A 14,103-nucleotide genomic window follows, 5' to 3' on the forward strand; every position below is an offset into this window, starting at 1 on the left:
TTGGAACGTTTGTGGCCAGGTGGCTTCCACTTGAAGCTTTGCGGTGGGCGGTTTGGTTTGAATACTGGGCTCCCCGGTGCTTGCAATCATCTGTGAGTCAGGACTGTCGCGCGGGCTTGAGCGCCCTGCTTGGCAGCGACGGAAAGGGTGACACTGGGGAGAGGACCAGGCAGGACCAAGGTCCTGGTTGGGGGCTGCGTGTGAGGGGCTGGGAGACAGGGAGGGGCCTCCTGCAGAACAGCAGTTGGGGTCTGGGCTGCAGATTTGAAGTCAGGAGCCTGGAGTCCAGGCCTGGGTGAGACCACCTGGGGAGGGTCCGGAAGGACGTGGAGTTTGAGGTGGAGAGGGCATCTCTGAGGACAAGCCCTAGGCCCCCGGGATGGGGTGGGGAACTGGGGAGCCCTTGAGAACCACCCAAGTCCTGGCCTGGGGCTTGGTGTAGGGGACAGGGTGGGGGCGGCCTAGGAGCTAGGAGCTCACCCAGCCCATGGTCAGGGCCTAGGGGATTGGGAGCCTGTGGACAAGACTCTGTCCTCCACTGGCCAGTCCCACTGCCACACCAGGCCTTTCTGGGGGTCAGCTGTGCCCAGTGGTTGGCTGGCACGTGGGGATGGGGGGATTGAGCAGTGAGGCTTTAAATGACCGAGGGAGGGTCTCTGATCTGTGCACCCACTAATCTTACCACCCCCCTGCCACCCTCTCTGCCAGTCACCCCTCAGATCCCTGAGCCATGGCCGTTGGCGCTCTGTGGACAGCACGCCAGGCCAGTGGTCTGCTCGGGCCTTTGAAGGCCCTGCTGGGGCTGGGGGCTCCGGCTGGGTGGGCAGAGGGGCCTCCCTGAGCTGCCCACGTGACTAGCCCTTGCCACAGGGACCTGCTTCCGAGCAGCGTGGGGAGGCCCTGCCACAGAGGAGCAGGGCGTGGTGACACCTGGCTTGGTTTCCAGACAAACAAGAGGAAAGGCTGTTTTCAGAATGGAGACCAGCCTGCGTGGTGGGAGGGCGGTCCCAGTGGTGGGCCAGGCCCGTGCGGGCGGGTGGGCACGAGCCAGTCGGTGTGTGATACTCAGACAGAGGTGTGAGCCAGCCAGGCTGGCTTGCAGGTGATGCGTAGTTGTCTGTCCAGGGGTCACCCGCGAGCAGACCCCCGTCTGCCGCCTGGTGTCTGGGGCCTCGGGTGGCAGAGACCAGCATCGTCAGAGGGTGGGTGGCCCACACGTGGCCCCCAGCAAGGGGAGGGTCTGCCCTGGAGTGCGGCACTGCTCCCCTGCCCTCCAGTCACCCCGGCCTCAGAGGCTGTGGTTTGTCTTTAAACTTTTTTCTCGCCGTCAGTGGCAGATGAGGCCCGCACACGCTCACACATGTGCACACCACGCATGTGGACACTCCACCCCTGCCCCGTGGACCCTGTCTCTTGGGGAGGCGTGGCCCCTGCCTGGGGGTGGAGCCAGGCTGAGGTGGAATTTCCCGCAGGTGGGCCGGGAGCTCAGCTCCTCACCTGTGCACCCCCCCCCCCAGGAGGAGGGGAATTTCCAGCGCCTGTCAATCCCCCACCCCGCTCTTTCCCTGCAGGAGGCCCCCCCACCCACCTGAACTTTAAGGTTAACAAGCAGATAATCCTGTCTCATGGTTAAGATTTAAAGGCACCGAAGGATACAGTATGGCCTCCCTGTTTCAGGGCCACCAGTGGTCAGGGCTTTGCACAGGAGAAAGCACGTGCACGCGCGTGTGTGTGTGCACCTGTGCTCTGTCCGCCTCGCGCCCCGCAATGGCTGGCAAACAGACCCCCCCCCCGCCTGTCCCAGGACTGCCCGGCCCACGTCTGAGGACACACGGCTCCGTGGGTCAATCGCACGGTGGCTCTAGTCTCTGTCCTAGTGGTGGGTGTAGGGGCTGGGCCAGAGCGGGTGGTTTTTCCTCACGGGAGCCCCCGGGCACATCCCCATGTGCTCACAGGAGCAGCACACACGGCTGGCACGTGCGGCCAGAGCCACGTGCACATGCACAGACATGGCCCACACGCTCCCAGGCACATGCCACACCTGGGATACGGGGCCGGGCTTGGCCAGCAGCAAGCGCTGAGTCTGCTCAGGCAGTCTGGAGGCGGGTGCTTACCTCTCCCCGGCCTGGAGGCTGGATGTCCGAGACCAGGGTGTCATCCTTCTGTGTGGGTCTGTGCCCTGACTTCCTCCTCTTAGACGGACACCAGTCACATTGGATCAGGTCCCCTTATGACCTCATCCGACCTTAATTGCCCCTTAGTGTCTCCAAATATAGCCACCCAGGGGTCAGGGCTTCCACGTGTGAATTCGGGGTGCTGACGTGAACTCAGCCCCTAACCCTGAACTCAGCTGCTCTCTCACCAGCACGTGCCTGCGCATACACTCACACACGTGCACACTCACTGTGGGCGCTGGTCACGAGGCACCTCACCCACCAGAACTGCTGGCTGCTGCATCTGTCTGAGCTGGGTTTGGACACTTGGGCTAGTGACCACACTCTGGAGCCCTGGGCACTGCCACCCTCCACCCACTGCAGCTGATGCCAGGAGAAGGTCCATACTGCGAGGGAGCCTGTCCCCTGATCCTGTTCTGCCTCAGCTGACCCATGTGCTCTGTGCACCTTTCTGCGGACGAGGGGTTGAGGACAGGTGTGGACAGGGCCTTCTGTGGGGGATTGCAGGAGCAGCTGCCGCTCCTCCTGAGGGGGTCTGCCCTGTGCAGGGAGAGTGGGTGCCCAGAAGAGTTGAGCCACATGGACAGATCCCAGGACCATCCTGGTCCAGGCAGCTTGGCCACGCTGGGCAGGGCAGGGGGACAACCAGGACTCCTGGCCGCAGAGACCCCACTTTCTTGTGAAACAGGAGTGGGAAGGGTCCAGTGTGAGGGGCGAGTGCAGACCACTTGGGTTGGAGGACCTGGCCTGGCCCTGGCAGGACTGGGGCTGCAGGTCCCCACTTAGGCTGCAGCGGGGGTCTGGATCAGTGTCCAGCTGCCACCTGGACTGGGCCTGACGGCAGTGGGCCTTGTTGAGGGGTTGGGAGCCTTGGGGCCCAGGGCAGCAGAGAAACCCATGGCTGGCTGGGAGGGGGGCTTCCCAGACAAGCTGCCTTCCCACCACCAGCCTGGGTTGGGGTCACCAGCCCTTCCTGGGGCCTCCTTCCTCCTAGTTCCTCCTCCTGCCCTCCCCACCCCTCCCCCGCAGCCCTTATAGCCACTTCCTGCAAGGAAAAACCCCAGACTCCCGAGCTGCGGAGTCGAGAATGCGCGTGGGAGCCCAGCCACCTAGGGCGCCTGGCTCAGCCCTCCTGCTCCTGGGGCTCGCGCTTGGCGCTGCGGCCCAGCCCAGCTGCGGTGTCGGCACCTACCCCAGTGGCAGCAAGTGCTGTAAAGAGTGCCTGCCTGGTGAGTCCCCAGACATGGAGCAGGGGAGGGGAGCCTGTAGGGACACAGGATGAGGAGATGGGGTCAGGGGACACAGGGACGGGGAACATGTAGATGGGGAACGGGGGGGTGGGGAGGTGGGGACAGAGAGGGGCCTACAGATGGGGTCACGTGGTGCAGGCGTTGTGGGGTAACTGGACTCGGTGACGAGGGGGGGTGACACTCCAGGATGGTGGGTGACCTGGAGCCACCCCGGGACAGTGGGCCAGCCTGAGGCTGGGCGGTGGGCTGCTGAGGGAGCGCGAGGCCAGGCTATGCCGCTTCCTGACCCCGGCCTTCTGCGGCAGGTTATGGGATGGAGAGCCGCTGCACCAGCTCCCAGGAAACAGTGTGTCACCCATGCGCCCCCGGCTTCTACAACGAAGCGGTTAACTACGAGGCCTGCAAGCCCTGCACACAGTGCAGCCAGAGTGAGCCCCACCAGGCACCGGGCCCTGCCATTCCACAGGAGACCACACAGGGTCCCACAGGCACAGAACAAACCCGCAATGGGGTCTGCTCTGCCCTGGGGTTCCCATGAGGAGCTGAGGCATCCCACAAGGCGCCTACCCCTCCAGGGGGGCCAGGGCCACATGGCCTGGGGGGGGTGAGACCTGAAGTCAAGGGCCACAGAGGGTCCTGAGCAGGCTGGCAGGAGGGTAGCAGTTCCTGGGGACATGTGGCAGGAGGGATGGGAGAGGACTAGGAGCTGCCTGGCTGTGAGGGGGCTACTGGCCTGGGGGAGGCGGATGCCGACCCTTGGCCTTGGTCACCGGCCTGCTCTGGGGCTCAGGCCTCCCCACTGACTGTGCCCACCCCACCTGACCCCCAGGAAGTGGGAGCGAACCCAAGCAGAGATGTACACCCACAAGGGACACAGTCTGCCACTGCCGGCCAGGCACCCAGCCCCTGGAGGGCCACGGCTACAAGCATGGAGTCGGTGAGTTCTGGCCAGGGGTGGGGAGCCCTTGGAACCATGTGAAAGGAGCGTGTCCCTCATGCTGTCATCTCCCCCAGAAGCCCTGCCCCAAAGCCTGGCCAGGGACCCCTTCGCCCAGTAGGTCATGCCAAGACAGGGTACGGGGGCCCCCGGATCAGGGCCAGGGGGCATCATGCAAGTGGGAAGGGCTTCTGGAGGCCAGGCGCCCCCTGGGCAGAGCAGACGTGCAGAGCCCGTTGACTTCGTTGCAGACTGTGCCCCGTGCCCACCAGGACACTTCTCGCCCGGCAACAACCAGGCCTGCCAGCCCTGGACCAAGTGAGTGTTTCAGGGGCTGGAGGGCTCGGGTGGCCTGGAGTCTGTGCACCCGGAGTCAGGTCTGTGGGTAGGGAGCTGCTGTCAGGGAGCTCCTAGGCCCTGCCCCCCTGGCCTCTGTGCCCCCATTGTGATCTCTGTCCGCTGCCATGGCCCTTGACTCCCATGACCCCTGGTTCCCCCAGGGCCCCAGCCCCACAGCTCAGCCCTGGCCCAGGCTCCCCTCACTGGCCTTCCTGCTGAGCTGGAGTGGGATGTCTGAGAGACCCCAGCCCAGGCCCAGGAGTGTGTGAGGCCTCCCTCAGTCACAGCCGAGAGCCCCTGTCCTCGCAGGACCTCCGTGGTGGGGACGGGAGGAGAGGGCAGCGGGCTGTGGAGGGGAAGGTGCAGTGGGGACAGGTCTGGAGGGGCCGGTGGGGAGCAGGGTGAGCGAGGGATGAGGGCTGGGAGGGCCAAGGCTCCTGGGGGCCCGGTGGATCCTGGACTCTGTTGCTGCCGGAGGTGACCCACTGTGGGCCCCTCATTCCTCCCCATGACCCCTCTGATTGCTGGACGAGGAGTTGGGGGGTACTCCGACCTGATCAACACCCTTGCCCTCCTCAGCTGCACCTTGGTGGGAAAGCGCACACTGCGGGCGGCCAGCAACAGCTCGGACGCTGTCTGTGAAGACAAGGGCCCCTCAGCCACACCGCCCTGGGAGACCCAGGGCCCCCCAGCCCGGTCCCCCACTGCCCAGCCCACCACTGCCTGGCCCAGGGCCTCACAGGGGCCCTCCACACCCCACACAGAGCCCCTCAAGGGTAAGAGACCTGGCCTCGTCCCAGCAGGGCTCTCCCCCAACCCAGAAGGGGAGTAGGGTAGGGAGGGAGGGTTGGGATGGAGCTGCCCTGTGGCCTCATTGGGGCCCCCCTGCACTGGGCCCCTTCCTCTGTGGACCCCACCCCAACAGGCCCCGCCTCCCTACAGGCCCCGAGCTGGCTGCTGTCCTGGGCCTGGGCCTGGGCCTGGGTCTGCTGGCCCCTGTGGCCGCCATGCTGGCCCTACTCCTGCACCACAGGGCCTGGAGGCTGTCACCCAACGCCCCCAAGCCCCCAGGTGAGTGCCCATGGTGGGGCCCCAGACCAGGCTGCCTCCTGGAGGTGCGGGACCCCTGCCCACCTCCCACCTCTCGATCCTTCCTCCTTCCCAGGGGGAAACAGCTTCCGGACCCCTATCCAAGAGGAGCACGCCGACGCCAACTCCAGCTTGGCCAAGATCTGAGCTGCATCCACCGTCATGGGAGCCGGCGCCCCCTTCCCAGGCCAGGGCCCCAGAGGGGCAACAAGGGCCCCCCAGGCGCAGGCTGCCCCACCTGTCGCCCTGCCCTGTGCCGTTTTAGGTGCTCCTGGGCTGGCCCCCTGGGCTCTGCTACGTATGCTGTGCATACTCCCCACCCGGGCGGGGCCCCAATAAACGATGTTGGCAAACGAGGGTCTGTAACTGGGCGCAGGTGGGCTGAGGGCTGCACACCCACGGTGGGTAGGGTGTGGGGAGGGGCTCCTGTGGGGCATTGAGACCCCAGGGCTGCTGTCCCCCTGTCCTCTGGGCACATCCAAGTCCCTGTGCACTGAGAGTCAGGCAAGATCTTAATCCAGGCGAATGGACCCGAGGGCACTGGGGCCACTCGAGAGGGGCCGGCAGGGGCTGCTGGGCTGGGTCCTAATGGAGCAGCTGGGAACCCTGAGGCCATGGTCCCAAAGGGCGTTTTTGGACCATCTGTGGGGTCTCTGGGTACCCCTTCCAAGAGAGGACACAAGTGTCTCTTCCCTGCTGGACCTGAGCACGTGATGACCCCAATACCCCCATCGACGCCTGACGGGCCCTCGAGTCTGCCGAGGCCTGCTTGATGCCGTCCGGGGGGACTCAGGCCGTGAACAACCCCCCTGGGAGTCCCAGTAGTGGGCGGCTCCCCAAAGTCTTGCACAGCAACTGGGGCTTCTGACAGGACTAACACTTTGTCCACCCTGGGAGCAAACAGAAACATGCATAGCAGCTTTCTGTGCAAAGGTTCCAAGGTGGGAAACCCAAGTGTCTGAGGACAGTAGAGTGGGCTGGTAGTTGAGCAGCACTGAGGAAGAGTGCCCGGCTCTGGCACCGACACGGGTCTGGAGGGATGGAGAACGCGGGAATGAGTGGCAGGGGTGCGCCTCCATGCCCCTCCCTGCACACGACGTGTGAGGACTTAACCGGCTCAACCGAGCTAAAGGCAGACGCTGCACAGTCAGCCCCAGGATGGCCATGGAAACCTCCACGGCCCATAGACTATTGTGCCCCTGGTGATTGAAGAATTACCATGAATCAAAATAAAAGACCACGAGGTGCTGGAGGTTTCAGCTCCACTCGGGAGAGCAGAGGCACGCAAGAGCTGGAGACGGCCTCTGCCAGTGCGCTTGGCCAAGATGCCTGCCTGATGCCCCTTCACAGCCACCGACAACGCATGCAGAGAGGACGCGGGCCTCTGATGCTGGCAGAGCCTCAGCGAGGCTACCCTGGGGCCCCTCCTGGTTTCCCAGGCTGGCTTTCTTCCCAGAGCGGCCCTAGAGGGCCGTCTCACCTCTCCTCAAACCTCTGACCCCTGACCCATCCCTTGGACCTCCTGGTGCAAAGGGGAGCTGGTGCTATCCGAGCTCGGGATGAACGTGTATTCTCTGCCCTTGCAGTGGGCAGCAAGTTGGCGCCACTGATCTGCAGCCCCTGGCCCGGGCAGTGTGAGGCTGCGCAGAAAGCCTCTGGGACCTGAAGGAGGGTCTGGGTCCTTGAGGCCTGGGGGCCAAAGGTCATGGGAAAGGGCTTCCTCCCAAACCTCCCAGCTGTTCTCCCAGCCAGAATCCCCCACCTTGCCCCTGCCTGGTGGCTCCACCTCTGCCATCGGATAGATGGATGGACAGACGGATGGATGGGCGGATGGACAGGGGTTGGGGACCTTCTCTTTGCTTCAATGCTGCCCCTAAGCACGCTCTCCACCCCGTCTCTGCTGACAACCATCCCTCACCCCGCGCCTGAGCCCCCCCCTGGGGCCCACAAGCACCCTCCAGTGTGCCCCTGGCTGCATCGTCCTACAGGGACCCTGCTCCAGGGCCCCAGCCTGGACTCTGCGCTTGGGGGACCCTCTCCCCATGAGGGCATGCTACTCATGTGAGCTGAAGCAAAGATGAAAATGTGACAAGCTGCTCAGAAACTACTGGAAAATACAGACGAGCAGATAGAAATCACCTCCTGCCGCCCTGCCCTGTTCAGAAACTCCTCAGCCTGTGGCCGCGTGGGAGAGGCCTTCCGGAGTCTCGGTAACTGGAGGGCAGACTCAGGCGCCGGTCCTGACATCACTCTTGCCTCTTCGCTCACAGCCACCACCCCCACGGTCACGTGACCCTCCCTCTGGTTTCCTGCCACTGCAGGTGGCAGTCCCCCCAAGGCACTTGACCTGCAGACAGCCTGCCCCGATGCCTGCTGTGCCGGCCCCACTTCCAGAAGGGCTGACAGACGCACGACCTGGTCTCACAGGCATCATTTGTAGGGGACTCACCATATTTTCTTGGGCGCTCACCAGAACTGCGGTGACCAGCAGACCAGTCCTTTAAACTGAGCAGGGGCAGAAGGCCCAGACCTGCCCAGTTCTCTACGGGGCACCTTCACCTAGTGTCCAGGGACGGCTGGACGGCCGGACGGCCTCCCGTTCTGTCCCAGTGCTCAGACCCACCTCCCGTCTAGGAGCTGAACCAAGGACTGGGGCAACCCTCAGAGGGGCCCTTCCGCAGTCCCAGCGGCCTCACCTCACCCCAGCCACCTGCAGCCACAGCTGCCCTGTAGACTCCTCCCTTTCCTGCAGGACTGAGTTGCTTTTCTGAGGTGGTCTTGCACATCCTGGGACTTGAGAACAATCCTTGAGTCACAAATCGCTGACTCCTGTCATTTCCCTCCAAAAAGGACAACTGCTCCAGCAGGTGAGGTGGGGCTGCAGGTCTCAAAGGGTCTTGAACCAAGTCTCCTGGGTCTGCCCAGGTCACAAGGTCACAGCCGTAACACACCTCCAGTCACACTCCTGGGACCACACTGCCTACCCTGCAGCATTCCCTGAGGTCTTCACCAGCTTCCCCGGTACCAGGCCTCAACTCGAGGGCCAAGTGACCCAGGAAGACTTCCTGGAGGAGGCAGGGCCTCAGAGCCCCTTGATGCCACTTGGAGAACCTGAGGCTCAGAGACATGAGGACAGTTCACAGTGAATTGGAGGCTGAGTTCTCTGTGGCTCAGGACCTCTGTTGGGGGCCCGCCCTCCACACCCTCCGGGACTGCTGCCTTCGTGTGCTGGGCTCTGGGTAGAACCTGCCCAGCAGTCAGAGCTGCAGCCTGGGCAGCCACCTCCTCCCTAAGCGTCAGGGTTCAGTTAGTGCCCTGTCTCTCCCTGACAGCTCTTCCCAGCAGGTGTCTGCATGGCTGCAGCCCACAGGTGTGTGTATGTGGTGGGGGGGGCTTGCATGTCTGAAGCCCGGAAAGGCCCAGTCGGCCAAGTTGAGGGGTACTCGTCCTAATTTCCAGAAAGTGGGGGCTCGTCCTGATTCCTGGAAAGAAGGGCATTTGTTCTAATCCTCAGAAGTTGGGGGGTCCTTCTGATCCCTGGATGGGTTCCAAGGCTGCTCAGGACTGGGATTCCAGGACTTCCGGCAGGTGGACAGGTGTGGGGTCCGGGCTCTGCAGGCTTAACTTCATCCCCCCTGCTCTGGGCATCAGAGAGCTTTAACAGCCCCTGAGGAAGCTGGAGGTGGGGAGCAGACTCAACCAGGAGCCAAGAGGGTGCAGCAAGGGAACAGTTCCCGATGAGTCCACCGTGGTGGGGGGTCCTGGCATAAGCTGTCCATGGGTACTGCCCAGTCTGAACGACTCAGGGCGCCCTGCATCCAGCACCCATTCCTGCTGGCCCTCCCACCCCACCCCAGTTCCTTCAGACCTGGTGGCCACAGGTTTTGCATAGAAAACATTTCTGACACCCACCCTTTGTGCCCCAGCCTCGGTGTGGCTGGGGATAAGACCGGTGTTTCCCCTGACAAGGCACACACATTTGGGGCGTATTTAGTTTTTGGACAAGAATTCCTGGGCCAAAGGGCATGATCACTTGGGAATCCCCCAAGGTCACTCCCAAACATGGGTCTCCTGGACACCCCCTCTTTCATGGTCACGTGCTCTGCAGGCTGTGATGGGACTCGCCCCCTTGAGGTTCCTCTGGGCTCCCTTGAATTAGAAAAAAGACTATTTTTTAGAGCAGTTTTGTGTTCACAGCAAAAGTGAGGGGAAGGTCCAGAGATTTCCCGTATACCGCACCCCCTCCCAGCCTCCCCCACGATGGACGCCACAGAGGGTGCGTTTGTGACAGAGGAACTTGCAGGGACACAGCCTGGCCGCCCAGAGACCCGAGTTCACACCAGGGTCACTCCGCGCTGTGCTTCGGGTGCTTGGGACAGGTATCTCCCACTGTAACCATACAGGGTCTCACTGCCCCAGATCCTCTGCCCGTGCCTTGGATTTTGAGTTGCAAGGTCTTGCTGGGGGTACCCCAGGAGAACAATTTCTCCCGGCCCCCTGGGGCGTGGCAGAGGCGGGGCGACCTGCGGGGCGGGGTCTGGGCGTGTCCGGGAGGGGCTTGTCTCCTAAAACCTCGGCGCTCAGTGCAGCCATGGGTGCCATGGGGGCGAGGGGCACGCGCCTGGCCCTGTGCGGCGTTGCGCTGTTCTGCGCTCTGGGCCTGGGCCAGCGCTCCGCCCGGGGCCCGAGCTGCGGCCCCGGCCGCCTTCTGCGTGGGACGGGGACAAACGCGCGCTGCTGCCGCTCCTGCGCCCCGGGTAAGGCGGGGCCGGGGAGCCCCTGCGCGGAGGGCAGCAGCGCAGCACTCCCTCCCCATGCTCGGGGCAGACTCGCCGGGTCCAGAGCCCTGGTCCCATCGCTGTCGGTGGGGTGTGTGTGTGTGTTGGGGGGGGGGCAGAAGCATCCAGCTCAGGCCAGTGGCCTGGGGAGTGGGGCTGAGGTGTGGGAGGAGGGGCAGGGACCAGGGGTTTTGGGAGCCTTCCCCAAGCCAGGTCTGGGATCCCAAGGTGGAGGAAGGCTGTGGCCCTTCCTGTTGAGTGGGTAGCAAGCCTTTGGCCATCACCCAGGCCACTTCCTGCCCAGCTTGGGGTTGCAGCCCCTCTTTCTGCCAGCTCCCTCCTCGGACCTACATCTGTGGGTGAGGGACAGGGGGAATGGGTCAGTGTGGGGACTGATATCGCAGGGAAGACACCCTCTGCCAGGACCTGGGGGGTGCGAAGGGGAGGCTTTCAGTGTCCCAAGTCCCCTGTGGCAGGAATGGTGGACAGTGGCGCAGGGGGGCAGGCGGGCTTCCTTGAGGGTCCTGGCAGCGGAGGTCAGTGCAGGATGGAAAGAAGAGGGGGCAAGTCTCCCAGGCTGCTCCCTTGTCCAGCAGGGGCAGCTCTAAGTCACAGCCTCCCTGGGTAGGAGCAACTTCAGGCATTGTAAGGGGGCAGCCAGGCCAAGTGGGTTGGAGGAGCTTGGTGTCCAGGAAGAAGGGACCCAGCTGGAGTAAGCCAGGGTCCTGGCTCCCAGACAGCTGCTCTGCCCCCTGGAGCTGTCTGAGGGTGGGGGCCTTGGCTGCCCTGCCCTCACACTCCCATTCCCCTGGAGGGCTGGGAGGGGGCCACCTGGGGAGGGAAGGGCCTGGCCCGACTGCTGAGGGGGCTGATTGTCTCCTGCCCAGCTGAGGGTGTCTGTCCTGAGCAAGACTGCACATGTATCCAGTCCGAGTTCCACTGTGGAGACCCTCAGTGTAAGAGCTGCAAGCACCACTCCTGCCCACCTGGCCAAGAGGCGTGGCCTGTAGGTAGGTTGCAGGTGGAGGTGGCCCAGCAGCTCTGGGGGTTGACAGGGGCCGAGCCAGAGCTCACAAGGGAGCTCACAAGGGATGTGAGCTCCTATGGGCAGGCGGGCACCAGCACTGGGGGTCCTGCAAAGCCCTGGTGAGTGGGGCTGTTCTGCTGCTTAGCACCTCAGCCCAAATTTAAGTCACAGCACCCATGTTCTTGTGGCTTCTGGATGTCCTCCCTTCCTTCTCTTGCCTTGGGTTTCTCCATCCAGAGATGATGTCCCTCAGGCTGGTTGTGAAGAGCAATGAGGGTGTCCAGGGGCTGTCTGGCCCTAGGGCTCTGGCTTTGACCATCTGTATGGGGACAGTTGGATGAGGCCAGGCCTGCCCCCCAAAGCCCAGCCTGGAAGGAGCAGCTCCAGTCCTCTTAGGGCCTGTGTACCTGATAGGAGGGGCCTGGCTGAGCATGTGTGGGCTAGGGGAGTGAGGACCAGGGGACTGCGTGAGGTTGGGGAGCCAGGGCTTAGAGAAGACTGCGGCACCAGCCTTGTCCCTCTCTCTGGGAGCCTTGCTGGCCTCCTGCCCTCCAGCCTGCCCGGCCAAGTGAAGGCCCAGCCTGGCTGTCACCTGGCCTCTGCTTCCAGCTCCCCACGCCCCACCTCCTCTAGTCTCTGTGGGCAGGTCCCTCCCCTCCCGCATATCCCATCAGGGACCCTCCATTCTGCCCAGAGTCACAGCCTGGAAGGAGGCACACAGGGACCTTGTTTATCCCAGGCCCCAGTCCTCTGGGCACCAGAGACCCCTGTCAAATGGATGAGGCTGTGGGGGTCATTCCGCTCTGAGGACCCAGACACCGGATGGACCCCACCTCATTCCCCCCAGCAACCCTTGCAGCCTGTCTGTCTGTCTGTCTCCAGGAAATTTCAATTTTGGCTTCGAGTGTGTCGACTGTGCCTTAGGGACCTTCTCTGGGGGCCATGAGGGACGCTGCAGACCTTGGGCAGAGTGAGTCCTGGTGGGGCCTCCAGGTGGCTGGGGTCCAGGCCTGCTCTGCAGGAGGGGCCTCTGCTGTCCCTTCCGTGCAGTGATCCCTGGACAGCTCAGGGAGTGGGAGCTGGGTGGAGGGGCTGCTCAGCTGGCTGAGGGCTGACCGAGGGCTCTGTGTCTGTGTGCCCAGCTGCTCCCAGCTGGGGTTTCTCACCACGTTCCCCGGGAACACGACGCACAATGCCGTGTGCAGCCCCGGGCTGCTGCCTGATGAGCCCCCCAGCCTGCTGACTGTTGTCCTCCTGGCTGTCGCCATCTGCATCCTGGCCCTGACCGTGGCCCAGCTGGGCCTGCACATCTGGCAGCTGAGGAGACAGAGAATGTGGCCCCCAGGTCAGTTGTGCCCTGGGGTGGGGAGGGTGCCCCTGGCCTGCCTGCTGACCGCAGCCCTTCTGCAGAGACCCCGCTGCTCCTAGAGGCCCCGGCACCTGCACCTGAGGACGCCGGCAGCTGCCAGTTCCCTGAGGAAGAGCGGGGGGAGCGGCTGCCGGAGGACAAAGGCCGACCGGAGGACCTGTGGGTGTGAGGCCGCTGTCCTCTGGTTCAGAGGGCCCCATGCCACACCCTCCCGGGAGCCGGCCCAGGCTGGCCCTCAGGGGCAAGGGCTCAGCGCCCGCTGTGGGGCCCTGGCTCTGGGCCCGGCCCTGCTCCCCTCGATGGCGGAAGCGGGTGGGGGATGGTGACAGTGACTAGTGGCACAGACTGCAGAAGCAGCGGCAGCTGTGGCTGGACCCCAGGGGACACCAGACGCCTCTCTCTTGCTGGCCCCACTGGGGTGGGGGCCGGGGCCCTTGGTTCCAGGACAGGAGGCTGTGGAACCACAGAACCTGGCTGCAGGCGGCCCTCAATAAACGCTTGTCCAGTAACCTCAATGGAGGTGTGCTGAGGGGAGGAGGGGACAGGCCCGGGGTCTCCCTCGTTAGCACTCCAGTCCTAGGTGCAAGCGCTCAGCAGGGACCATGGAGCCGGGGGAGGCGTGCTGTGCTGGACACCCACCCTCTGTGCCTCGGCTGCCCTGTCCAAACCCCTCTTCTGGCGGTCCACCTGATGCTCGCTGGGACAGTGAGGTCCTTGGTATGTTTCTCGTCTCCAGACCACTGCTGCTCTGGACTCTGGTTCTGGGCTGGCCACACGTCCCACTGGCCTCTGTGGTACACCTGCCTTTGCGTCACTGGGGCCCCAAATCCGGGGCAAGGTCAGTTTCTACACCCAACACTTCCTGGCGGATGAGGCAGCCTCCGAGTGGCCTGGCTTGGCACAGCCCCCACCCTCTCTCCAAGCCCGCCTGCTGGCCTCTACCACCTCACAGGACTATCTCCCCCTGGGTACGGTCCAGGGGTCCTAACCAGCAGAGGTGAGCAGTATTTTTCCTGCCTCCCGGCAGGGCTGACACCTAAAAAGCCTGATAAGGACTCTTTGGCATCCAGGGTGTGGCAGGCGGGCCAGTGGAGACCGGTCTCAGCAGCAGCACCCTCCAGGTGCCAGCACACCTGGCCA

The 14,103-nt window shown here is 63.9% G+C and overlaps 2 protein-coding genes across 2 annotated transcripts; both read left to right on the forward strand.

Moving 5' to 3' along the window:
* The first annotated feature begins 97 nt into the window (after positions 1–97).
* Positions 98–6,142, forward strand: TNFRSF4 (TNF receptor superfamily member 4). Its single transcript, XM_010957686.3, has 7 exons — positions 98–3,403; positions 3,730–3,852; positions 4,254–4,361; positions 4,613–4,679; positions 5,280–5,476; positions 5,643–5,771; positions 5,866–6,142. The coding sequence occupies exons 1-7, from the start codon at positions 3,262–3,264 to the stop codon at positions 5,934–5,936; spliced, it is 837 nt and encodes a 278-aa protein (XP_010955988.1). The 5' UTR covers positions 98–3,261; the 3' UTR covers positions 5,937–6,142.
* A 4,208-nt stretch (positions 6,143–10,350) lies between these two features.
* Positions 10,351–13,478, forward strand: TNFRSF18 (TNF receptor superfamily member 18). The gene is made up of 5 exons (XM_074377763.1): positions 10,351–10,546; positions 11,455–11,577; positions 12,477–12,564; positions 12,737–12,939; positions 13,005–13,478. Exons 1-5 carry the CDS (start codon positions 10,381–10,383, stop codon positions 13,130–13,132), a joined length of 708 nt encoding a protein of 235 aa, XP_074233864.1. The 5' UTR covers positions 10,351–10,380; the 3' UTR covers positions 13,133–13,478.
* The last annotated feature ends 625 nt before the right edge of the window (positions 13,479–14,103 follow it).

The sequence above is a fragment of the Camelus bactrianus genome, chromosome 13 (genome assembly GCF_048773025.1).
Source record: "Camelus bactrianus isolate YW-2024 breed Bactrian camel chromosome 13, ASM4877302v1, whole genome shotgun sequence".
Classification (NCBI taxonomy): domain Eukaryota; kingdom Metazoa; phylum Chordata; class Mammalia; order Artiodactyla; family Camelidae; genus Camelus; species Camelus bactrianus.

What these genes read in the sequence shown, in the direction of transcription:
- TNFRSF4 (XM_010957686.3), top strand. Translation starts at nt 3,262, where the DNA reads ATGCGCGTGGGAGCCCAGCCACCTAGGGCGCCTGGCTCAGCCCTCCTG. An exon ending in CTGCACACAGTGCAGCCAGA is followed by an intron (nt 3,853 to 4,253) that starts GTGAGCCCCACC and finishes CCTGACCCCCAG; the next exon opens with GAAGTGGGAGCGAACCCAAG. An exon ending in GCCTGCCAGCCCTGGACCAA is followed by an intron (nt 4,680 to 5,279) that starts GTGAGTGTTTCA and finishes TGCCCTCCTCAG; the next exon opens with CTGCACCTTGGTGGGAAAGC.
- TNFRSF18 (XM_074377763.1), top strand. Translation starts at nt 10,381, where the DNA reads ATGGGTGCCATGGGGGCGAGGGGCACGCGCCTGGCCCTGTGCGGCGTT. An exon ending in CCAAGAGGCGTGGCCTGTAG is followed by an intron (nt 11,578 to 12,476) that starts GTAGGTTGCAGG and finishes GTCTGTCTCCAG; the next exon opens with GAAATTTCAATTTTGGCTTC. An exon ending in ACAGAGAATGTGGCCCCCAG is followed by an intron (nt 12,940 to 13,004) that starts GTCAGTTGTGCC and finishes GCCCTTCTGCAG; the next exon opens with AGACCCCGCTGCTCCTAGAG.